Below are 26,442 nucleotides of genomic sequence, written 5' to 3'. Positions count from 1 at the left end.
TTTTGCAGTCGCCCACCTTGATTGTGCTGCTAATGTCAACTACCGTATTCTCATTATTTGTGCACAGAATGTGTTCAGCACCCTTCATCATCATCGGCTATGGTGAATCTATTCCTGAATAAAGGCCTCACTAACCTACCACACCACTTGTAGAAAATTATTTAACGAAAGTAACTTTCCATGTTCTATTATGCAGCCTTCCCCATTCCACCCATCAGTTCCGTTATCAGCAGCACTCATAACAAATCAGCACCAAAACGATTACAATGCCAACGCAAGCTAGGACTAATTGGTGCACTTCAGGAAATCATTTAAGAAATCAGCAAACTCTATGAATGTAGGTTTTCATATTACATTTTATATACGTATAGTTAAAGCCAGAATTGGTAAATCCTAGCATTGCACCACAGCTTTAATGATGCAGTATCGATACAGAGTATAAAACCATGCATCTGCAGTTTTTACCATGTAGAAATACACCAGCGAAATTGCATTAACGGTTCAAATTCATATTTCAAAATGTGTTGGCTTTTGCTTTGCACGTGTTTGTCAAGGTTGTATTTTGTGGTAGAAAGGTAAATGGAGCAGTATTTCCTAGTCATTCAGTGGCATACTTTTAATCGGTCATTTCACTCAGATGTTTTTGTTAGCCAAATTATAGCTAAACCCATTTTATTAAAACCAGTTGATGTGGAATTCAAATTTCTTAAGCTGGAAGATGTGGCTTTCAAATTTGTTTATCTGAAATTTTATTTTCATCCATAATTCTGAAATACAGCACAATTTAGTGTTATGGTACAAAGATATAAAACATAAACTGTTACATGGAACAATAACATTGGCCACATCCTCCTATATATTGTTCCGTCCACGTTTGTACCGTCATTAATTCTGTAGCACGATTTGATGGTTCCCTGCTTTGTGAATAAACTTATAATTGGTGATCATTTTTGGGCATTTTGTTTGTTTGTAGAGTCAAGAATATAAATTGCGTAGGCCACGATTTCTCCCGTTTCCAATTCCCCACGGGATATCGGCAAAGCGGATGGCATAAATGTCCATGAGAATGATGTTCGCGTTAAGGGTGGATCTTTGTTTGAACTACATCTCAAGCCAGTCTGGTTTACGTAACCAATAACGCAATTCAGGTCATACCATTGTCATGCCTTTCACGGGGGGGTATTTCTGAATTGGGTCAAACCACTTTCATGGTTGTCACAGGGGATAATACATTTTCAAATACATTCCTCTGTTTTGTGCCACATTCCTATTTCATCTCCACACCGCCAAACTTGACAAATCCCATTTCGCCACAGACATTATGTCACAACCAAACACCCGCGCACGACAGAATGTGAGAGCAGACACGCTGCGTGTGTGTCTGCGAAGAAACGAAAGTGAGTGGGGTGCGGGTGGGGGGAAACCCTCTGATCTGACGACAGCAACAGCCGCTCAGAGTTCGACGACCATCGGACTGCGCCAAGAGAGTTCGACCACCGCTCGGGCACGTGACCACCACCGCTCGGGCACGTGACCACCACCACTCGGGCACGTAACCACCACTACTCGGCCACGTGACAACCACCACTCGGGCACGTGGCAAATCGGTCGCGCTGGTTCGTCTTCGATTCGTCGCCTCTCGCTCAAGGCGGCCTTTATTTTTATTATTTGTTACTTTAGGATATACAGTTACAGTGTACACGAGCGCGGCCTTTCATTCTAGCGGCCACTCGCAGCCTGATAACAACAACGACCGGACAACTCGCAAGCCTGGCAATGTTTGTAAGGCACACAGGTGTCATCACCACGGCGCTTGTGCCAGGCTAGGTGCACCGTGAGGCCACGTGGTGTGTCGAAGGGTCGCTGCTTGCAGGAGGTTATGGGACAGACCCCGTGGGTGCCATGGGTTGACTTGACTGAGATGACCGGCAGATGCACCAGCTGTGCCCCCCACAGTGCCAACTTGCTGCATGCCCTCTGACCTCCGTTGTTGGTGGAGGACGACTGCCTCCGATTGCCCAGCAGCAGTAGCAGCGTCCTTCACGAGCCTCCTCCACAGAGGCCGATGTTGACCACCGCTGGTACCGGTCATCGGCAAGTCCACTCAGCTCTAGATCCTTTCGTATCACTTGTCGTGCACGTTTAGCCCCATCTAGCCGGCCGATCAGAAGCTGCTTTGGCATGCGGGCTACGTGACCCCAGCCAACGCAGCCTCGCCTGCCCAAGTAGCTCACTGATGGGACTGTGTCCAGATCTATCAGTACCGTGCACGACCCAGCTTGGGTTAAACCCAGGATGATACCAGCCCTCGTGAATACGTGACTAGCATTTTAATTTCTGCGTTTAATTTAATTTGCTTTGTCCCATTGTTTTAAAAAAAATGTGTTGCCCTGCAGGAAGGAGCTTGGGCGTCATGGCAGCGCAAGAACGAATGAGTTCCAGCCACCGCTTGTTCCTTCAAAAAATGATGGCGCACGGGTGTCTGGACATTGCCAGCTCTGTCAAAGTGCACAATGAATGCTGCCGCCTGTTTAAAGGTGAGGGCGAAACTCAATAACTTGTTGGACGCATTTTCTTTTACGATTCAGTTCCGAGATTTTTTTTTAGCTGGGCGGTGGTGGCATGTCTGTAAGCCAGCCAAGGTTCTTCTAGACTCCGTCCACAAACTTTTTGGTTCCAAGAAATTGTCTACGATTACCCTGCACTTAGAAGTTCTCAAGCGGCTGTTTTTGACAATGTATTAACCCATAGGTTGACCATAACTTTAAGGTATTTTATTTCCTTCTCAAGAACAATCTCTAAGTCTTATTGGGCAGCATGAAACACAGCCTATGTATGGTTCTACAAGGTGAGGGCTGTTTATTTTTGGTGGCGTCGAAAACTTGGCAGCCAAGATGGTTAAATCAACGGATGCTGTCGGGCATCTTCTGATTTTAGAGTTGTTTTATTGAAGGGCAATTTTCTTTGTTGTCAATTGGGAGGTCTATGGTGAGAACATGGTCTCTGTGTTTAGCACATGTATGGAGCAAATGTGTAATTTATGTAAAGCGTCGTACCCAGTGGGAACAAATAATGACATCGAACTTTCATGATAAATATTTCACATTGGTGTTTTTTTTTCTCCCATGTTCTTATACTTTACGCAACTGAATGCTTCCCGAAATGCGTGTCCCTTTCGCAGAACATTATGCACATGACCAGCTGGATGCATTTATTGGCGTTATCAACAGCCACATCCAGCCCTTCTTCATGGTAATCCAAAAGGGATCCTCTGAGGAGGATGGGAAAACGCACTACGCCTTGGTGAGTCACCTGCAGACACTGCTGTTGGAAGAGCTTGGCCTTTTTGGGTGCCACGGTGGCCAGACATTTACTACCTCGCCTGGTATACAGGAGTCCGTGGGTTCGATCCCGACCGTGATGCCTGCTATATATTTGGATTTTGCGTGTCTCTCTCCCCGTGGTCACGTGAATTTTTTTCCAGACCCTCCGTTTATTCCCTCCACATTTAGAATCGCCGTGCGTTTAGAGTGTTTAGCTGCTATAAATGTCCACGTGATAAGCCACTTCGTTGAGCTGTCATTTGTGGCCAGGTCGCTTCTGAAAAAGCGCGAAATAGCTCAGTGGGCCTTAGGGGCCATCCATTTAATACGTACGAATGGAGGAGGTAGAGGGGGGTTAACCCAATTGTGTACGCTTGCGTATGGGGGGTCTACTGAAAATGTACATACGCATAGGAGACGGGGGGGGGCGGGTGAAGCCTCCATAATAATTTGTCTACATTGGCCTTCAAATGAGTTGGATAGTCCGGTGGTGGACTATCTGTTTGCTAAAACACGTGAATATTATTAATCCTTGATCGTTTCTGCATGGATTAAATATTGGCCGTTCTATAGGATTCGGGGGGGGGGGGTGTGTCAAGCGTACGTACGCAGGTGTGGGGGGGGGTGTAAAAAGTACGCGTGCGTACAGGGAGGGAGGGAGGGGTCAAGTTTTGACAACTTTTTGCATACGTACTAAATGGATGGCCCCTTACCTGGTAAAATACAAGTAGTTAACAGTTTTTTCCAGGCAAACTTTTTTAGACCGAGAGCCACCCCTTAAGAGGGGTGTAAAAGAGGGAATCTGTCTTTTGGATTGAATTGTTTTTAATCTCCGAGCCGTGGTATCAAATACAGCCTGTTCTCCTGTAACACCGCGTGTTGTCATAATGTGAGTTGAATATAACGCAATGAATGTATTAGGGAACACTTTATTTTATAATGCGGATGTGACTTGGATATAATGCGATCGAGTGAGCAGAACGACATCTCACGAGTAGGAACGAGCGGGATTATTCTCGATGCTATCCACGCGCCTCAGTCTTTGTTCAGCCTGCGTACGCATCGCACGTGTTATCGCGGACTGTGCCTTAGCCTATATTATACATTATTTATTATAACGCGATTTTTCCATAACACGGTGTTCTTCGGGGACGTAGCTACTACCGCGTTATAGGAGAACAGACTGTGTATGCGAGTGCGACCACAAATCCCGCTGTGGGCCTTACCCACAAAAAAAACGGACTGATTCGAATTTTAATGATATCCTACTTTTAGTTGAAAAGGTGTATTGTCATGGGACCTCCTTTGCCAGTACCAAAATATACTATTAGGGTTTTTCCCCTTTTTTCTGGCAACAAAACTGACACCTTTTGCAAGGAATCATGTTTACATTAACCACAATACATTAACCACAATACTGGCAAAGGAGGTCCCATGATGTAGCTGCTCACCCCGAGCTCTCATTACTCTGATAGTGCGTTATCTTTGAACTGTGTGCCTTTTGGCGTCATCTGGTCGAACACCATATGAGACTGGCTCTAAAGAAAGCTGTCTCTGGTGTGGACCAATCAGTTTCAAGGACAATGCATCAATTATCAGAGTATTGTTTTTTGTTTGCATTTGACTGCAAGTATTGTGGTTAACGTAAACACGATTCCTTGCAAAAGGTGTCAGTTTTGTTGCCAGAAAAAAGGGGAAAACCCCTATTAGTAAGGTGTATTGTCTTGATTTTCATGCATGTTTAGTTACGTGCACGACTGAACATACGTTGAATACAACAGCGTAACAACGTTGCTGTGCCTGTCTTCCTTTCTCAGATTAATATCGAACAAAATGAAATCACTCTCTTGGCTTCTGATTACTCAGAGGTTGAGCTTGAACTCTTCAACAAAACAGTGAGTGTGGTGGTAGAATATTAAGTTCCAGCATCATACTTGCACGGTTATCCCCTTCACAGCTTGCTCACAGGGTTGTAGACCAGACGGCAGTATCATCTTGTTCCAGCAAGTGCTGGTTGGATGGTTTCCACCTCTGCTGGCTGCCATGGACGAGCAGTGGCAATTCCACATTCCTGGAGTGTGAGCAAGTCTCTCCATGGTTGTGTTATTAATGTCATATTGTTGTTGATTGAAAGTAGGCCAGCGAGTGTCATTGGGAAACAAATCACAAGAAATCCATGTCACTTACAGTTCACTTGAGTTACATCCCGTGCAAATGTGCGGGCAGTGCTACTTGTTATAATATAAACGACAAATGCACTATTGTTGGGCCATGTGTCACTACACAAGCTACACAGGTGCTTTAACACGTAGGCTTTCGCGACCAATATTATTCATAATCAACGTTTTTGGGTTTAGATCGCTTTATTTATAAATGTGTCGTAACCCTCCACCACCCGACACGGCCAATCAGTAAAAAAGTGTCACGTTGACAAAAGACAAATTAGTTCACTGCTTTAGCCCACCGGTGTGTTGAAGCGCGAAAACACAACATTTACAATTTGTAAACCACAACATTTACAATTTGTAAATGTTGTGGTTTCGCGCTTCAACACACCGGTGGGCTAAAGCAGTGAACTAATTTGTCTTTTGTCAACGTGACACTTTTTTACTGATTGGCCGTGTCGGGTGGTGGAGGGTTACGACACATTTATAAATAACGCGATCTAAACCCAAAAACGTTGATTATGAATACACAGGTGCTCTTTGTTGTTCTGTGTTTGAGCAACGTGCGAGCAGATGGAGCTAATAGTCGACAGCGGAGTAGGTATGGCCTCCTCTGTGGACATCCTGAACCTGGTTGACCAGCTGCAGTGCAAGAAGATGAAGAAGGACAATGCCGAGTTGCTGCTGCAGCGCCTGGTGCAAGACAAGTGGCTATGCATGGTAACCCCTGTCAGAGCCATCACAAACAAAGACCCCCCCCCCACCACCGTGTAGCCTTAACAGACTGTAGGAGCAAGTGCTGTTAGCGAGTAGCACCTATGAAGGCCGGCACGGCACACGAGGGACTGGGTGGCCTGCACCATGCCTGGCCGCCTTTGTCTCCGCAGTGGCGATGCTTATGCATCGCAGCAGGTACTAATCTGAGGCTGAGTCGACCTCGGGGGAGCCCCAGGACAGGTTCAGATAATAATCGTCACTGGTGGTGGCCGTGAGCAGGAATTTAACTTGTGGCACCGGGTTTGTAGTGCAGGGCGCCAACCGCTCCACTCCTGCTTCTCACACTTGATCACATTGATTACAAGAGCCCCCAGCGGAGATACAGAGAGGTAGGAATTACGACCATCTCTCGTCAGTCTCATGACTTGTACAGTTATGCCTTTTGTTATTCGTGAGGGATACGCTTCTGAGATGCTCGTGAATACAAAAAAATTGCAGATAATGATCGTGATTAACCCTCAATAAAATGCATAAATAAGCTATTAAATACATGAAAATTATAATAAGACAAATAAACATTGGTTATAATAATTTGTACGGTAAATAAATATTTATTTAAAAGTATTAAATAATCGTTTGTAAATGCAGTTGTATAGAGTTTCCTGCACCTCTGATTAGCATTCCGCACTTCCAGTTAGCACGGTTGGCTACATACGTCATCGGAAGGGAGAGGTTTAAGCAACGCTTACTACTGACAACGCTTTTTAACAATTATTTTCAGCATGCAATTGTGTAACCCAGAACTGTGTGTGCATTTTTGTTGCAGGAAAATGGATATTTAAGTTTAAGCCCACGCTGCCTCATTGAAATGGATCCTTTCATTCGTAGCCGCTTCGGCAATGTTGAGATCTGCTACCTTTGTCACAAAATCGCTCTGAAGGTGGGTCTGGGTGTTTTACGCAGGCCTGTGTATGCGTATCTTTCCAGCGTAACCCTGTAATGTGACCGTCTGTTGTGCTAGTTTTATAAAAAAATCGCTTGTGAAAAAGAAATGGTTTTAATAGTACTGTGCGTCGCCAACTGCGCTAATCGGAGGTACGAGGGAAGGACAAGCTAAACACAAAAAGTGGTTTTCAAGTAATGGGTTTTCAATCTAGATTTAAAAGTGCATAGCTCCAGTGGTTTCCTAATATCGGAAGGAAGAGCATTCTAGACGGCCGCAGAAGCGCATCCGAAAGTGCGCGATGCGGTGACAATCTTTGTTCGATGGCCAACCAAAAGCCGCTGCTGCGAGGATGGCCGGAGTACACGCTGCACCTCGGTAACGTTTTTGCCAGACGTCCCCTAGAGTAGTGAGTTTAAATAATGAAGCTAGCTTGTGTGGAGATGGAAGTGCTGGCACACATTGACCTCCGCACCCCGAGCTGGCACCATTGAACGGTTGGCTCTTCTTACAGCCGTGCACATTTCTCAGTTTGTAGACAGACAGACGTACAGACAGAATTTACATTTTTGATGTTGCCCTCTGCTTCCACCCTTGCCATCTGAACTGCAGGGCCAAGTCTGTTCCAACTGTAGCGTGAAGGTCCACGCTCCGTGCTCTGCCAAGTTCTTCAAGAGGAATCGGTCTCGCGTGTGCCCTCGCTGCAAGAGTCCCTGGATCAACGAGCCTCGCGACAATGCACGTCCTGTACGATGTAAGTGTAACTTAAGAGCTTTCATTATTATTTCAAACATAAAAGCATCATAAAAATAAGAATAGATTTTGCCCCTTTCTGGCAATATAACAGGTGTTAAGATGTTCAAACACCAAAAATAAACCTTTTGTAAGGAATCAAGTTCACGTTAACCACACGTACTTGTGGTTAACATGCTAGCAAACAAAACAGGTCCCATTTTGTAGCCGCTCATCCCGAGCTATAAATGTTCTGATAGTGCATTGTCCTTGTACTGTCTGACACTCGTGAGACTAGGCCCGAAAGAAGGCCAATCAATGTCAAGGACAATGCGTATATGATCAGAGCATGTTTGTTTGCAATCATTGGAAAGATGTTATTAACCATGTAAAAAAGATTTAACTACGCATATTTGTACCATCTTATTTGACAGGTACTAGTCTATTTTACCGAGTTGTTGACATCCACCGTGTTTAACGGTGCTGCTATTGTTTTGGTTTTGGAAGCCAACATCGGCCGTAATCCCTGTGGAGGTTCTTCACCTGTACCTTCCCTTCTAGCCCCGCCCACCTTCCCTTCTAGCCCCGCCCACCCCCTTCTAGACCCGCCTACCTTCCCTTCTAGCCCCGCCCACCTTCCCCTTCTAGCCCCGCCCACCCTCCCAGTCCCCAACTGCCACATTTAGAGAAGCTCCTCCCCCCCCCCCTTAACCAGTATTTAAGAACTTGTCTCTTGGATTTCTCTTCACTTGATACAGTAAATTTGGCTGTGACGGTCCCACCTGAAGACGGAGACTTGTGTTGCCTCCGAAACGTCGTGATTTAATTTAGTTATTTTTATTTTATTATTTTATTATTATTTTACCTACGTGACTTTACCGAAAAAACCTAAGAGTGTTTGCATGTTCACCACAAGTGCTGTGTGTGGTCAATGCAAACTTTATTGCTTGCAAAAGATTTCTATTTGGTGTTTGAACATCTTAACAAAACTGTTTTATTGCCAGAGGGTAAAACCTATTCTTATTTTTTCATACTTTGACTCTGGCAAAAAAAGGCCCCATTTTGTAAAAGCATCATATTAAACTTCATTTTTTTTATTATGGTTATGAAAACTAACAGGAATCAAGTTTATTTTGACTGTAATGCAACAAACATCTCTATGAGTGTGGATATGAGGGCACTTGACGGTATCTCAATGGTAATTCTCTATTGTCACCTTCACTGGGCTGGTTTACTTACACTTGCACTGCTTGTTGAGAATTTGGAATGGACGTGTCCAGCGTGACACGATGTTAATATAAGATTCGGAAAAAATAACATGGAGCTACTGATAATATAATCTGCCCAGGTGTCGGTGTTTACGAGTAAAACGATGTGCAGTAATAGCCATCTCGGCACTGGATTCGCCCACTGGCGCACCGGGTTATCTTAAAATGTGTCACATCGGAGCTGATTTGTTAATTGTACCATAATGACAACAATAATGGTCCATACTTGCATTAAAATTCTCTCTACGCCAGGCTATGGTAGTGTTTCCAATGGATGTGACATTAAGGAATGGATGTCGGTTGAACAGCTGCATTCATGCAAACTGGTGTCCACTCGGCAAATTCATTTATTTTCAATTTATAGCTCAAATTTAAGACAATCTCAACAAGAAAACTCAACCATTTTTTCTTATTTTATCAGGTAAGGCCCACTTAGTTATATAACTCTCTTTCAGAAGTGACTTGGCCACAAATGATTATCATCTGGAAATTTATAGCAGCCAAATACTCTTAAACGTACGTTGATTCTAAATGTGGAGGGAAAAACCAGAGGACCCGGAGAAAAATCCACGCGACCACAAGGAGAACACGCAAACGCCAAATATACAAGCGCCAGGGTTGGGATCGAACCCACAACCTCCTGTATACCAGGCGAGGTAGTTAACATCTCGCCACTGTGGCGCCCTGATTTATAGCCACATTGTGGTTATTGGATTCCATTTCTTGAGGCATCGCATCCATACTTCCACAATGGGTGCATGATCGAAGGTTGGAGCTATGCGCAATTAACCAAAGCGTGTACCTGCTTGGAAGCAGTGCAATGACTATGGTGACTTGGTGTGTGAAATCAACGTAAAAAGCTTGAAAGTGTTAGAAATTAACTGATCTGAAACGGTCTTAGGGCTACAAATGTATTTTAAACAGCATTTAAAATTATAAATGTTAATACATTTTTTATCTGTAACTTGCTCTGTTATCCACAGACGATGAAGGCAAAGGTTCAACGTCTTCAGATGCCATGGAGCTATAATCCTGCACGATGTACAGAGGGTGCAGCAAGCTGTCGTTACTGTGTACGTTCTTGTGCTTTACACTTTTTGGACATTTGACACTTTTAAGTCATTATGTGGTTCTTATTCCAGTGAGTATTTTTCATGCAAAATATGTTACGACAAAAAATTGTCAAAATCAATCCTGAATTCAGTTCGCCATATGCAATAATGTATCTAAACAAACGATTCATAATTCGTTTATTTTTCAGTCAGATCATGTAGGTATAATTTCAGATTTAAATATAACCCCCCACCACCCGAAAGAGCACGTGGTTAAATGTGCCAAGTGAATTTGTTTTTCAGCAAACCGGAACATTGAAAAGCAAGCAATAATTTGACAAATCGTATACGCTGTTTCGCTGGAGATTACAACCAGAAGCTCAGCTGTGGCTGTGGCGTGTTGTGAATCTTAACATTGGTCTTGAAAGTCTTTGTATAAAATTGTCAACTAATTCATGAATCGACTGGACCGTAGTTTAACTTTTTGCTGAATCGCTTATTTTGAGTGTTGAAACTCTTTCACAAGCTCGTCTGAGGTGGCTTGCAGACAGCAGAATAGCAAGTGGGTCTTGTAAACCTGCCTTGGTTGACTTGTATCCATTGTTTCCTTACATGCATAGGGATTCTCAGAATGCCAATTTCTTAACACATGAAAACTAAAAAAAGGTCAACACATTTCTGCCGAACATTCCTATGCAAGACCCTTGTGAAAATATTCTTGAGACTGAGACGTTTCTTAATAAAGGCTGTTTAAAATCAACATTATTAAGAATACATCAAAGGGACTACGAATGTGGTCACTTCTTTTTCTTCTTGTCCTTGGCGGAATGTGGCTTCGAGTTGAGAGCAACTTTCACCGCAGACGTCGACTTTGTAACAGCTGGGGAGTTGGCGGGTCTCTCTTGCTCCTTGCTGGGAGGTTCATCGGGCCGCACCATTGCCCCATCCTCCCACGGGAGAGTTGCTCTCTGTTCGTTTAGTCCGTCTCGTTCCACAGCGTGCATTGCCTCCATCTCCAGAGCCATTCTCTGCTCCCTAGTACATTCAGACAGGGGACCCGTGAGGTGTTCGCGGGGAAAAACAAATATAAACGATTAATAGAAATATAGAAACGATTAAAACCAGAAACAACTAAATAAAATATGGAGGCTTCGCAAGATTGTGAGAGGGGGTAGCAGATTTGGGGAGACATTCATCCAGCAGTGCATTCATTGATCAGGGCCGATGATGACCTCTATCCATCATGAGAACTACATTTCACATCAGTATTAGGTTTGACCTAAATAAATAAGTGTTGCTCTTTAAATACATCTGTTGGAACAAACCAATGAAATAGCATGTATTTATACTCTTTGGTTTTTTCGGTAAAGTCACGTAGGTAAAAAATCTAATAAAATAAATGAAAAAAACTAAATTAAATCATTTATTAGATTTTTTACCTACGTGACTTTACCGAAAAAAACAGAGTATGAATCCTTGCAGTCACGGAAGCTTCAAATCAACACATTTTACATCTTTTGAAATCCTCCCCCGTTATATCCAGCTTGTGCTATCGGCATCACGTCCCGAGATGAAGAATTTCACTCTGATCTTTTGCGGAGAGCAGTACGACGCTTCACGTTAGAGAACGGCCCACAGAAACGAACATCACAGAGCTACGTCTGAGATCCCTTCGGGGAACGTCTGGTCCACACGCAGTCGAGGGCAGTACTTTACACTCGCCCTGCATATAAGAATCAGGTTCATTACACGATGGTCAAACTGATATAATTGTCAGAGGCAAAATGTAACCAAATGAAGTAATTATTTTTTTCGTGTAGTAATTGATGACTAGGTTGAGACCATTAACATACACGACTTGAGCACTGAGTTTATTCACAGGCAGCTGGCTGGATTTGAACCCAGGACCTCAGCAGTAAAAACACTTTCTATTTTTTATTTACCAGGTAAGGCCCCCACTAAGCTATATCGCTCGTTTTTCCAGAAGCGACCTGGCCGCAAATGATAGCTCAACAAAGTGGCTTATTACGTGGAAATGTACAGCAGTTGAATACTCCAAACGCGTCGTTCTAAATGAGGATCCGGGGGAAAATTCCACGCGACCACGGGGAGAACATGCAAACTTCAAACATACAGATGTCGGTGTCGGGATGGAACCCACAACCTGCATACGAGGCGAGGTAGTGAACATGTGATAGCTCTGATCTCTTGAGCCACCTTACCACCTCGTTGCACGTGCCTCTGTGTGCACGTACCATGCCTGCCGGACCTTGATGTTTTCATTGTAAGCACGATCAGCCTCCTGGTCTTGCTCCTTTTTGGCCGCAGCTTTCAGGGCCTCGTTACGTTCAAATGCTCCAAACAGTTTCTCCACAAAAAATGCGGACAGCTGGTTTTTCCAGGCATCTTGAACCACAGTATTATCATCATCTGCAAAACAAACATGAATTGCATTCTGCGATTCAAATAATTTTAATCGGACGTTTGTATACCATTTACGACATATGAATGTAAATAGCACTAACCTCCAGCCCTTTGTCAATCCACTGCTAGATTAGGGCCTGCCTACACCGTACAGGTAGTGGCGGTTATCTGTCCCTACAATTTGGTCAGTGCTGGTGAAGGCAGGGAGCATAGAAGTACAATACAACGAATATTCAGTTTAACACGGAGGCTTTCGCGACCAATATTATTCATAATAAAGGTTTTTGGGTTCGATCGCATTATTTATAAATGTGTCGCAACCCTCCACCACCCGACACGGCCAATCAGTAAAAAATGTGTCACGTTTACAAAAGACGAATAGTTCACTACTTTAGCCCACCGGTGTGTTGAAGAGTGAATCCACAACATTTAAAAAAAAATTTGAGTACGACGTTTCGCTGGTAATTACATCCAGCATCATCGGGCAATTTGCCAGAATAAAAAAAGTGCACGTAAAATTTTTTGGAAAGAGCATCGCGTGTGTATGTATGTTGAACTTCTTCCGCGCCATACGTAGCCAACCGTGCTAATCGAAGGGTGCGAAATTACTTTACGCACAACGATCGACTTTACGCACAACGATTCGTGGGACTCCACTCTCGGGTTGTAGCCTGTGATGACTCTTGCGTAGTGAATTCTTGCGTAGTGGACTCTTGACTCTTGTCCACTGGCAGAGCCATTTGCGGCTCTTCGAGTTTCCACCGGCCCCATCGCTGCTGTGGCTCCGATTCCCTCTGGCTCCATCTCGCACGTGCACCACTGCAGCTGTGAGCCAAGGGCTCCACAGCAGCTCGGCCATCCGACCTTTCCGGCACGCTCACCTCGGCACATAGTGCCAGAGCCTCAAAGAACTCCAGAAAGGTGAGCTATAGGGAAGTAAAATAACACGGAACACATCAATCCACCTCACGACCGTACAACTTTCCAGAGGAGAGATTTTGTTAGCGTGCCATTATTTTTATCGACAAATTACGTGTTTGAGGTGCGATGGTCATCGTATAATTGCACAAGATGTGCCACCACCCCACCTCGCCAACGCTCTACCGCCTGCCAGCTGCAGCACAGGCAACATGGGACAACCTCCAAGATCTGCCATAAACAGTACCCCCGCCATCTGGCCTCTGGTCAAATGGCGTAGTTTTGGTGTCCTTCCCCCGCACCTCCGGTTAGCGTGCTTGGCTACGTACAGTAAGAAAGAAGTTCAACATACAACTGTGGAAATAGTGTTACCCTCTGGGTGTGGGCAGGGTGCCTCATACTACATATGAATCACTTGACACCCTTGGGCACCGTTGCAAATGAGATGTTGCATCTAAAGGGATTCTCCAGGTGACATAACACATTTAACAGATTAAGTTTGAAAATATATACCATAAGAATAAAATGAATTTATATTCACGGATTAACCAAAAAAAATGTCACTGTGTTATTAATTTTGCTTTAAAAATGTTAAACAACAAGTAGTGGTTGTGTATATAAGGGATGTCAGTGGTCAGCCAGTCATCTCAATCGACCTGTGGCATCTGGGTCTGCCCCGTGACCTCCCGCCAGCGGGCGTTCGACACTTCACGTGGCCTCCAAGTGCACATGGCCTGGCACAAGCGTCGTGGTGATGTCACCGCCACTTACTGGCGAATGGCGGTTGTTGTCAGGGGCAGGAATGGAGATGGACAGTGGGTTAAAGGGCATGGAGAGGATTCCCACCAAAAGGAGGGGGGCAGTGGAGCAGGAACAGTGGAAGGAGGGAGGAGCAGGCGAGATACAGGAGGGGGGCTCGGGGCATTCTGGCGGGGAACGGATTGAGAGGGGGCTGTGGGCAAGTGGGAACTGGGGGAAAATAAAAGACGGACCCCCCCCCCCCCCCCAACCTCGTGTCGGCTCTACATGTGTATGAAAGCCAGCGTGTGATGGAAGTGGCCACAATTGACATACCTCGTATTGAAGATTGCAGGACGCCCCATCTGATATTGCCGGATTGTCCAGACTCAAAATCTCCACGACTTTTTCTGCTGAGAGTGACTTGGAGATGAGCTTAAATTCCTTGTTAAACATACATTTCCACACAGAATAGGGATATATGTGGAAAATACATACAACTGTTCATGAACATTGTATATATATATACACACACAAATAATAAATAAAGGTCTAAATTCAATAAATAACGTTAATCATCACAATGCTTTTGTGTTGCACCACACGGAAAATAATTATGATGCCGTAACAATAAAAGACTGAAGTTTAGTCAAAGTGTGTCCGTACTCAAGAGGGGGCAGTGAACTACATACCTGGTGGGCCCACAGCTGATGGTATACAATTAAATATTGTGAGGGTTATATTAACAATCCATAAACAAAAATAGGTTGGTAGAATTGCTCTGATTATATATATATGCTGCATTTTTTTGCAGTGTTTTGCTATAAATGTAATTTGTACCATTGGAACCTCCTTTGCCAGTAGCAAAATATGATAATTGTTTTTTTACCCTTTTATCTGGCAACAAAACTGACACCTTTTTTGCATTGTCTTTGAGTTGTGCGCCTTTTGGCGTCATCTGGTCCAACACCATGTGAGACTAGGCTTTAAGAAAAGCTGTCTCGGGTGTGGACCAATCAATTTCAAGGACAGTGCATACATTATCAGAGTTGTGTTTTTGTTGCCAGATAAAAGGGTAAAAAAACAATTATCAATGTAATTTGTATTCGTGTAATGTGAAGCATCTGTAATAGCTCGATCGTGGACTTGAACATCCTAGTGAATTTTCAGAGCTTAGATCCTCACCAGACCACTCCAATTGTGTGCTAAGATTTAATTTTCTACAAAAATGTTAACAACTATGAAAATCTAAAACAAAGAGGAATGGCAAGATAGTTCAGATGCTTCTTAAACCCAATACAATTACAGCGGTGAAAATCTTGTTATATTTTTTTCACCAAGGTTAAAGGTCATATCGGGTGTACAGAGCTAATTCCTGGTTCCTTTCAGTCAGAATGAGCTGTTAACTTCTGTGCAATGACAATTACTCAAGTGTTGTGACCGATATATTGATTTGGAAACATGAATGAAGCTTCGTATAAATATATATTCTAAATTTGTTGCAAAGATATCCATAATGTAAAGGACTGTATACCCTTAGACACCTAAACTTTATGCATCTATTAGCACAGACATAAAGAGTCATACCTAACGCACCCTCAGGACAGCGCATGTTTGCTGCGTATTTACCTGCAGCATCCACAAGAAGTTCCGTGCAGTGAGAATTGGTTCGTGCGGGGAATATAAGTTGGTTTTGCAAAGGCTGCTGTAGATATCCCAGCTCTTCGACGCGTACTCTAGAGCAGTCTGGGCACGCCAAGCCTCTCCAAACACCGATCCTGTACGCACAGTGACACGTAACCCTTTCCCATTCTGATGACATGTGTGTACGTCATCAGTTTTTCTTTAAAAACGAAATAAATAACTATCGGTACTGGCGCTCCCACAAGGTCATGTGGGAGGGCGTGGCACAGTTTGGTGCCAGCTATCGTAAAGTGCGGTCGTGTTTCTCCAGTTCTCTGCGGTGAGTAACGTCTTTAAAAGCAACAACGCTATGCCGTTCCAAGATTCGGCGGTGTACGGGACACCCACCCTGCAGCTTACAGACGTCTCGGAATGGGAAAGGGTGAATACAATCTGACACGCTGTATAAACCCAATGTGATTAAAGAACATGGCAAAGTTTTTCAAGAGCTAATTTGCTTTTCAAACAATGAAGCTTCTCCAAAGTGAAAAGCTCTGTTCATTGTGGAATTTACCATAACATAATGTTTTGCTTAACGTTACAATAATGTTGTGTGAAAGCAGAATATACTTCAGAATAGCAAAGGGAACTGGAGTGGAATGGGTAGTTTACCCCTGATGGTGCATGCGTGCGGGAGGATGACATTATTCATGAGCTGTGACAAACACCAGGCCAGTTCACCACTCCTGCCCCTGCACAAAACAGCACAAAACATAAAGCATTACATTGGAAAACTGGAAGTTAAATTTTAGCCGGATCTATCTGGGTCTGTGACCCCGAAAATATTTCCATACCCAGCACCCCACCACATGCAGTACATCTCTCTCTGGCAGCCGCTACTGGTCACATGACTACGCTGGAACAAAAACATTCAGTGAGGAATTAAACCTGGATATGGGTTAGGCTTAAAACTGTGTATCATATAAAACGTGTGTATTATATATATAGGTATCGGTGGATCACATAGACTACCGTATGATGAAATTGTGATGTAGGTATTAAATATTCTAAACAAGGAATCTGCCAAACATCACAATCCAAGGCTTTTGTGGATACATAAAATGACAAAATGTTGCAATCGGGAGACTTACGCGTAGTCCGTGTGATACATGTGGTATCCCAGGGTGGTCAAGTTGCTCAAGAATTGCCTCATGAGCAGTCGTTTATTAGGGTAGTGGATCTGATCTAGGGGTTCTTCAAAAGCTATGGGATACAAACAAGACGTAGCACGCATTATGCAGCAGGTTTATATTCCATCATAATAATGTCAGCATGCCATATTTGTATGCGTCTCACAAATATCCTTTGGGCCTACTTGTAAACTTAACAATCACGTACATGTCTGTGTCTAGCTTCCCATTCATCCTCCAGGTCATTCAATTAGTATCACCTTTGCAACTTCTGCATATTCTTGGTTCTTTCGGTAAAGTCACGTAGAATGGAAATAATAAAATAATAAATAATAAAACATAACGAAATAATTCTCACGACGTTTTGGCCACAACGCAAGCAGCCGTCCTGCTTGCGTTGTGGCCGAAACGTCGTGAGAATTATTTTGTTATGTTATATTATTTTTTATTATTTTATTATTTCCATTCTACGTGACTTTACCGAAAGAACCAAGAAGATGAATCCCTGCAGTCACGAAAGCTTTAAATCGAAATTTAACTTCTGCATAATTTGATTTCACTCACCCAGTTAATTCATCCTGTAGCTGATATGGATCCCCTTGCTGACACGTGCCAACGAGCCGACCAAGTGCACCCTCCCTGTGAAACGACCATGTGTTCCGTGTCCGTCTCTCATTGCAACTCCCAGTGTTTTTGTGTTGGCATCGCAATGTCCGTGAGTGCCTTACTGGAAAGCAGACGGTCGACCTGTGCCAAGGAAGGGCCCTCGACATGCACCCGACAGTCCTTGAGGAGACGCCACCACTGCATCCGACTGAGGATGAACGTGTTGTCTGGGGAGTGCGTTACACCCAGCCCGCTGTATTTGCTGTACGTTCTGCGCAGTGCAGCCATGTGCTGCAGCACCACCAATTGCACCTGGAGACGACAACAATGGGGAACACAAACAAAGCTTCGAATCTAATATTGGTCGCGAGGCTTTCGCGACCAATATCCATAATAGACGTTTTTTTGGGTTAGATCGCGTAAATATGTAAATGTGTCGTTAGCCCGCCACCACCCGACACAGACAATTAGTGAGGGTTGTCACGTAAACAGAACGTGGCCAATTCGTCACTAGCACAGCACACCGGTGTGTTGTAGAGCCAAGCCACAACATTTACAATCTGAGTACGACGTTTCGCCAGTAATTATAACTAGCTTCATCAGGCGACAGCCAGATTTGTGGAGAAGCCCACCTGTTTCATTCCTTAAATAGAGGTGTAGATGTGGTGACAACACTCGTGCGCTCTTCTTGCGCGAAGTCGGGGGGGTTAATGAATAAATGTACGTTAGCATGCACATTATGCAAGCCCATTCTTGTACTTCCTGTCGATTGTTCGTACTAAAATAGCCGTAGCAACGGTAATCCCTATTGAGGTATAGGTATGCTTCCAAGCAGCACTAAGTCTGTAAACACGAAAAGCAATTCTGAAACACAAAAACCGCAAACCTCTGCAATGAATGCGCTTTCTCTGGGCTACGCCACCGCCGCAATTTACACGTTAAAGACTTGATCTCAATGAGCTCTCAACTGGTATAAAGGATACATGACAATACTATAATCAGTTGTTACCAGTACCTGTGTGTACTCAGCCTCCCTCTTGTCAGCTGGAAACTTTTGCAATAGCCGTGCCAAATCCAGATCCACGTGTGAACTCTGTAGCATTGCCCCTCCCTCCGCAGTGCTCTCTTTATCCTCCAAGTGACGTTTTGCTGTAAACAAAACACATATGTTTTATCACAGTTGCTGAGCACAGACCCAAAAGGCCAACACCGTCAGGCGGTCAGCAACAAACGGCACTATCACAGTTGTAATCGCACGCTCCGATTAGCACGGTTGGCTAAGTACAGTGTGAAAGAAGTTCAACATACGTAAATACGTAAGAGATCAGAGCTAAACATTTATTTAAATGGGCGCCGATGAGCGAGTGATTGAAGTGAATCAGTGAGTGCTAGATGACCAATCAACGTCTCTGTTTTACATTGAATTAATTACATTTTCCACAACTATAAACAAAGATCTAAAACCAATTCAGGTACAGTATTATACAATAGTTGTCTGCACGTGCCTTTTTGGCAATACATATAAAGCGCACGGAACAGTCAGTTGATTCATCAAAATATCAGGTGAACGAGTAGATAAGTCGGTTTAACACGTAGGCTTTCGCGACCAGTGCAAGCATAGTGTACGTTGACTCAAGCAGTAATGGATACCCATTGACATTTATATGCATTTATGAGTGAGTGCTGCCTTCTGATGTGAGGGGCTCACAAGTGACGCCATCACATCCACCCCCTCTATTTAAGGAGGATTTCTCCACAAATCTGGCTGTCGCCTGATGATGCCGGTTGTAATTACTGGCGAAACGTCGTACTCAGATGGTAAATGTGGATTTACTCTCCAGCACACCGGTGTGCTGTACTAGTAACGAATTGGAACGTTCTGTTTACGTGACAAACCTTACTCATTGGCTGTGTCGGGTGGTGGCGGGTTTAACGACACATTTATATTTACACGATTTAACCCAAAAAAACCTCTACAATTAGTAGGTAAGTTTTTCTACGTATAAAACATTAACATGGCTGTCACAATAAATGTTACTATAAAAAAACGGCACAGCCACACTTTTGTAAAGCAGGAGTTTTAAGGAAGAGTGATTCCATTCTCAAATTAGCATCGAGGCAGTGCTCATCAAAATGTAATACCTATTTCATGTTATGCGATGTAATTAAAATTAAATGAAATAGGCAGGGTGGCAGGCACATTGGTACATCCTAATCGAATATGATGGTGTCAGGACCTGGCCTGTGGGATCTGGAATAAACATTGAGACTCCTTACTTGGAAGAGATGCATCTGCTCTTGAAAGTCCATTCTCACCCACAGTGTTTTGAGAACATCCTACCATTACGTCCCCCACAAAAGATCCTTCGTAGATTTGACCGCTCTTGGACGTAAACGTTCCCTGTAAATGAGACGAAAACATTGTGACGTTATTCCTACACGGCATAATTCATATCCACGAAACTGAGTGCGTATGTGTTCTTGAAGATGCATTGAGTGTGGTTGTTTTTCGATGATCACCGAGCCATGCTTGCGATCCTGACTCCACTCCCCCTTGTACCGTGCCCCACTCGCGTACAGAAACTCTCCCTGCCCGTGGCGGTGCCCGGCTGCCCACTCGCCATCATACTCGTTGCACATTGGATACTGGGAGAACCCAACACGCTTCACCAGCCACTTGTGTGTCCCCCTGCCGTCCTGCACAAGACACGCACGTGCACACTTTACGTTCGGGTTTGTTCACATCACAGCTGCTGGCCACAGGCCCAGAGGTCTGTAGTAATGCAAGGTGACCGGCAGCACAGAGCATGAATAACACAAGAGAGCATAAACATGAACACGTTTCGATTTAAAGCTTTCGTGACTGCAGGGATTCATCTTCTTGGTTCTTTCGGTAAAGTCACGTAGAAGGGAAATAATAAAATAATAAAAAGAAAACATAATATATTCTTTTATTATGTTTTATTTTTATTATTTTATTTCATCTTCTTGGTTCTTCCGATAAAGTCACGTAGAAGGGAAATAATAAAATAATAAAAATAAAACATAAAATATTATTTTATTATGTTTTATTTTTATTATTTTATTTCATCTTCTTGGTTCTTTCGGTAAAGTCACGTAGAAGGGAACCAAGAAGATGAACACGTTTCTTGAATCAGACTATGGCCGACGATGATGATGATGATGAATTTAACACACGATTTTGGAATAGCACCGTCCCCGTGGTCGCCCGCATGATCCGTGGATCAAACAAACCACTCGAGACACCGGTGCGTGCCACAAGAGGTCACACGATTGGTGGCAGCGGTCCTTCGCTGACTATGCGTGATGAATGAATGAATGAATGCATTTTTGCAGCACATTTGATTTTGCGAAATTAATTTTGGGTTTAACCATGTCCTGATCTGGCCAGATTTTTTTCCCTGAGTTCTGACCTGAAGATGTTTGATGCGATTTAAAATGAAACAGCCAATCGATACAATTTGTTGTGAGAATCGTTCTTACACTTATAGCAGCCAAATACTCTAAACTCATGTTGATTTTATATGTGAAAACCAGAGCAGAGAAAAATCCATGCGATCACGGGGAAAGAGACATGCAAACTCCAAACATACAGCTGACGTCAGAGTTGGGGTCGAACCCACGACCTCCTGTATACCAGGCAAGGTAGTTAACATCTCACCACCGCGGCACCCCCAATACATAACTTTAACCCTTATTCATTGTAACTTACCATAAAAGAGATCACACACACAGACTTGCTCAAGTGTATGGTTAGGATTTTGTATTACATGCTAAACTCGTTACAGAGTAAAATAAAAACTCAACGCATTCGTGAATGTGAAACTGGTCCCATTTTGTGCGATGGGTCTTCTTCGTACCACATAAAATTAGACATTTCATAAATGCCCTTTTACATTTTTGTGAAGACATCTTTGCAAGCAAGCTGAAAGAGTGAACAACCGTACCGGCTTTCCGTGCTTCCATTGGCCATTGTACTCCTGCATCGATGTGACCCACCTCATACAACCCTCCCCATGCCGTTCATTGTTCAGCCACTGCCCTTCGTATATGTTTCCTGAAGGGTACCTGCAGGATGAGAAGACAGGACAATTGTCAATTCAGAAATCGTCCTCACTGTGTATTCTTTTTCTCACTGTGTCGCTTTCCATCATTACGAGTTGCTATTTTGAGCAGCAGAGAAGATTAATTGATTATGAATGAGTTCATAATGTATTTTTTTGGGTTGTGTCGTTAAACCCGCCACCACCCGACACAGCCAATTAGTAAGGTTTGTCGTATAAACAGAACATGCCAATTCGTTGGATAGCAAATCCACAACATTTACAATATTAATGAGTTGTGCATTTCCCCCCAAAAAATTACACCAATTAGAATGTTATTCTTTTCACAAGACTCAATTAAATAATTTGTAAAGTTGAGAAAAATCGTATTTGGCAGTATTCTGAAAAATGTGAACTGTTTAAAGCAGATGCTACATTACGAAGTTATATTCAAATGTTTTGTTTTGTTAAAGTGCTCTCTAGATAACAAATAATGGAAAGGGTGCATTAAACTTTCGTTACCTTCTAATTCCCCATCCATGTCGCATGTTGTGATGCCATTCTCCGCAATACCAAGACTCCTTTTTCTCATCATAATACAAAATTCCCTGCGGAGTAAAATGATATACAACTTTTAAATACCAGCAATGCTCTCGAGTACTTAACACATGGTGCTTATACTGGCAAAGTAGCATTTTTTTTAATTGCAATAACAAATGCTGATTCAACCACATATTTTGCAAGTAATTAAAATAAAAAAACATCTATTTCCAACTCATGTATTTGTAATGTTGCAAACTGTACATGCCAGAGAGTAGTAAATGTGGTCAAATGTCCATTAATGTTTGGTGTAACTCAGAGATTGGTCTCGTCTGTGCTATTTATCGTGTGCTATATCCATTCCATAACAAGCAAACCACCCCATTATCTGTCAATGATGATGAGCTTCAACGCACTTCTGCATTCATGAATTAAACCGGTTGCTCCAATAAAATCCGCAGCAGCCAGAATATATATTCTTGGTGCTCTGCTTGCTATTGGCTGAGGCGACATCAACCGTATCACCTTTATATTTCAAAGATAACTCCACTAAGCCAATAAAAACACCACCTTCAACCATCGACCATTCACGGATCTGCATTTTTGATGGTATAACTGGGTTCACATTCGGTCTAGACTTTTCATCAACAACTTTCAATGTAAACAAAAAAAACCACGATGATAGCCTTACCTTGCCATGTCTCTCGCTGGCATACCATTGTCCACTGTATGAAACAAAGGGCTTTGACACGGTCAGGGTACCCTGCCCATGCCTCACCCCATTCTCCACGTTGCCAGTGTACTTGCTTCCATCTGGCCATTGGTAGGTGCCATTTCCCACCATTGCATTCAGCCAAAAGTCACCCTGTTGATGAGTCATAATGGTGAGATGTTGATATCCATAAACTGTGTGTTTTTAATTGGTGAATGCAATTGTATCATCTGCAGCTGTTGCTGCTGCTGCTGCTTCTGCTACACAACCCACTTTGTCTAAATTTTGACTTAAAACTTTCGTGTCTGCGGTGGCTCTTTAAGGACTGCAGTGCGGCTCTTGAAATTAAAAAAGCCTTTTCTTGTTGTTTTGGTTGCCGACCCCTGACCATAGAAGTCCAGTTTACCATGGAAGTCCAGTTCACCATGGAAGTCCAGCTTACAATGGGAGTCCAGTTCACCATGGAAGTCTAGTTTACCATAGAAGTCCAGTTCACCATGGAAGTCCAGTTTACCATATAAGTCCAGCTTAAAATGGGAGTCCAGTTCACCATTGAAGTCCAGTTCACCATGGAAGTCCAGTTTACCATGGAAGTCCAGTTTACCATAGAAATTCAGTTTACCACGGGAGTCCAGTTTACCATGGGCAGAGGTCGGCAATCTGTGCCTCTGCAGCAGCATGCTGCGGCTCTTTAAGGACTGTTTCGTGAGGTTATTTATAAAGGATCACCATCGCGTTTTGACATGCACAGCAGATTTTGAACTATTGAGGGTTTTTTTTACCGAATTCTAAAAAAATGCCTCTTCTTGATGTTTTGGTTGCACACCCCTGGTCTAGATCAAGCGGAGTGTCACAGTCTGTGAGCATTACATCTTTACTCACTGGTAACATTCATCATCTCGTTACCAGCCCACTCATAATGCACCGTTTGCCTCTAGTCTATGGAGACCGGGTGGAAGGGCTGAAGCAACAACTGGTGACACATGCAGTCAAACCCGAACAAAATTGAAAATAAAATTGTAATCAAGGCAGTGAAAACCTCAAATCTAAGTAAACAATATGGTATACCAATATGTACCTTCGTTATTTGTCACTAATTAAGTGCTGTATGCTTTGTGTGTATATAATGCATGAATAAGCAATCTGTATTTAAAAATAGTACCTCAAACTCCACACCATCTGCCCACACATACTGTCCCTTCCCATGCATCATGTTGTTGCAGAAGGAACCCTGTAACACATATGTCAAGCCATTAGGGGTCCATTATATCACAAACACAATTCCTGCTGGAATAATCATCATACATTTGTTCTAAGCGTGCAAGATTTCTTCAGGTGCAGTTTAATAATTTTAACTATGATTCATTAGAATAAAATGTAATTTATTTGCAGCGTCGGTAATACGCTATAAAGTGTGCAATTATTTAAATAAAATACTTTTATAAATAATACTTTGTTTTGCATAAATTGCATGTTTTAAAAGTTATATATATTTTTCGAATCGATATTTATGATTAGTTATCCAGCGATTGAATCATCTATTTATTCCATTGTTTTGTACTTACGCTATAGACATTACCACCTTGGTAAGAGACAATCACTTGATCTTCACTCTCATCTGTCACTTCGAATCTATAAAAAAAATAGCAGAGATGATGACGCTCAGAGATAAGCAATTCATTGATCCGCATAACATACGTATAAATGTATGACAATGTATAACGATATATAATCCGATGTATATTGTACAGGGTGGTCCTGATGCCTTGTGACTCCTATTCTCTAAAACTCATCTGGACCATAGTAATAGATGACGCCAAAAGGCGCTCAACTCCATGTGAGACTAGGCTCTAAGAAAAGCTGTCTCGGGTGTGGACCAATCAATTTCAAGGACAGTGCATACATTATCAGAGTTGTCTTTTTTGTTTGCATTTTGACCACGAGTGTTGTGGTCAAAATGCAAACATGATCCCTTGTAAAAAGGTATCAGTTTTGTTGCCAGATAAAAGGGTAAAAACACATTACTATATCTTGCCACTGGCAAAGGAGGTCTCATAATGCTCATCTGGACCACCCTTGCTTTGTTCTGTCCACTCGGGTTGACGTGAGCTGCTGCTTCTGCTGCTGCTTGCCTCTCAATGATGAGCGCTATGAGTGGCCTCATGTCTTTGCTGGGCACTTGCAGCTGGACCGCATCCCCATCACTCGCCAAGCCCTGCTCTTGCTCATGCTGATGTTGTTGTTGATGCTGCTGCTGCTGTTGTTGTTGTTGTTGCTCAACGTCTCCACCCTGCTCCTCCTCGTCTTGCTGGTGGTCGTCCTCATCCAGGGAGGGCATCGTCGCGTCTCTAAGGCCGAGTTGAGACTCGCCGCCTCAGCTCCTGAAAACGACAGTGACACAGGACGAGGCTTGGTGCGAAGAGAAGGCTGTTTGATCTGGTGTAGGACAATCGGTGTCGAAGACAACGCGTAAACTACACTATACTCTACATACCAGAGGTGGGACAAAGTCATTGTTATGCAAGTCCAAGTCGAGTCGCAAGTCATCAAATTCATGACTCGAGTCTGACTCGAGTCCAAGTCACATGACTCGAGTCCACATCTCATAGGTGGGACAAAGTCATTGTTATGCAAGTCCAAGTCGAGTCGCAAGTCATCAAATTCATGACTCGAGTCTGACTCGAGTCCAAGTCACATGACTCGAGTCCACACCTCTGCTACATACCTGTCAACCGCTTACCCTACCTCATTACAGACCAATTCAGACCTTATTGGTCACCCGGTGCCCTTATAAATCTGAACGTTCATCCTACAAAGTCCCATCACAAGGGAGAACCACGGACAGACAAATAGGTTTTGCCCGTCTTGAAACGGCTGTACGCCGTATGGACATTAAAACTCAATTTCCCTGTACAAGAATACGGGGTAAACCATATGGGTTGACACGGTATGTAACATTATTATCAGAGCATGTGTTTTTGTTTGCATGTTTTGCCAGAAGTGTGTGTGGTTAATGCCGACTTAATGCCCTGCAATAGGTATACATATTTGGTGTTTGAACATCTCAAACACCTCCTGTTTAATTGCCAGAAAGGGTAAGGCTTATTATAGTTTTTTTTTATATATACTTTTGATATTGCCAAAAGGGGTCCCGTAGATTCACGACATTATGTTCAGGCGGCTGTGCGTGTGCATATCCTGCAATGTGCATACTCACTGTTACGTACCCAGTGTATACTTTATATAGATGTGTACTCTGTGTACTGTGTGTACTGTGTACCAGCTAACCCGTGTACTCTGTGTGCTGTGCACCAGCTAACACGTGTACTCTGTGTACTGTGTACCAGCTGACCCGTGTACTCTGTGTACTGTGCACCAGCTAACCCGTGTACTCTGTGTACTGTGTACCAGCTAACACGTGTACTCT

At 43.3% G+C, this 26,442-nt stretch overlaps 2 protein-coding genes across 5 annotated transcripts; one reads left to right on the top strand and one right to left on the bottom strand.

Moving 5' to 3' along the window:
• Positions 1 to 1,360: 1,360 nt before the first annotated feature.
• On the top strand, positions 1,361 to 20,485 carry NSMCE1 (NSE1 component of SMC5/6 complex). 4 transcript variants are annotated; one of them, XM_078862534.1, is made up of 9 exons: positions 1,361 to 1,548; positions 2,397 to 2,537; positions 3,182 to 3,303; positions 5,141 to 5,218; positions 6,062 to 6,208; positions 7,032 to 7,145; positions 7,761 to 7,902; positions 10,132 to 10,221; positions 20,280 to 20,485. In XM_078862534.1, exons 2-8 carry the CDS (start codon positions 2,414 to 2,416, stop codon positions 10,176 to 10,178), a joined length of 774 nt encoding a protein of 257 aa, XP_078718660.1. In that variant the 5' UTR covers positions 1,361 to 1,548; positions 2,397 to 2,413; the 3' UTR covers positions 10,179 to 10,221; positions 20,280 to 20,485. The 4 variants fall into 4 exon arrangements, with proteins under 4 accessions (XP_078718660.1, XP_078718651.1, XP_078718643.1 ...); XM_078862525.1 differs by lacking the exon at positions 20,280 to 20,485 and having other exon boundaries at positions 1,361 to 1,526; positions 10,132 to 11,531; XM_078862517.1 differs by lacking the exon at positions 20,280 to 20,485 and having other exon boundaries at positions 10,132 to 11,531.
• Positions 15,832 to 25,385, bottom strand: LOC144954475 (radial spoke head 10 homolog B-like). Its single transcript, XM_078885236.1, has 13 exons — positions 25,148 to 25,385; positions 24,581 to 24,647; positions 24,178 to 24,246; positions 22,995 to 23,168; positions 22,286 to 22,371; positions 21,668 to 21,788; positions 20,220 to 20,396; positions 19,977 to 20,100; positions 18,715 to 18,848; positions 17,822 to 18,011; positions 17,055 to 17,166; positions 16,576 to 16,655; positions 15,832 to 15,839 (listed from the first exon to the last, which is right to left on the bottom strand). The coding sequence occupies exons 1-13, from the start codon at positions 25,351 to 25,353 to the stop codon at positions 15,832 to 15,834; spliced, it is 1,548 nt and encodes a 515-aa protein (XP_078741362.1). The 5' UTR covers positions 25,354 to 25,385.
• Between the last annotated feature and the right edge of the window lie 1,057 nt (positions 25,386 to 26,442).

The sequence above is a fragment of the Lampetra fluviatilis genome, chromosome 1, assembly GCF_964198595.1.
Source record: "Lampetra fluviatilis chromosome 1, kcLamFluv1.1, whole genome shotgun sequence".
Lineage (NCBI taxonomy): Eukaryota > Metazoa > Chordata > Hyperoartia > Petromyzontiformes > Petromyzontidae > Lampetra > Lampetra fluviatilis.
Note: the sequence above shows the minus strand (reverse complement) of the source record. Positions and strands in the feature narration are given on the sequence as shown.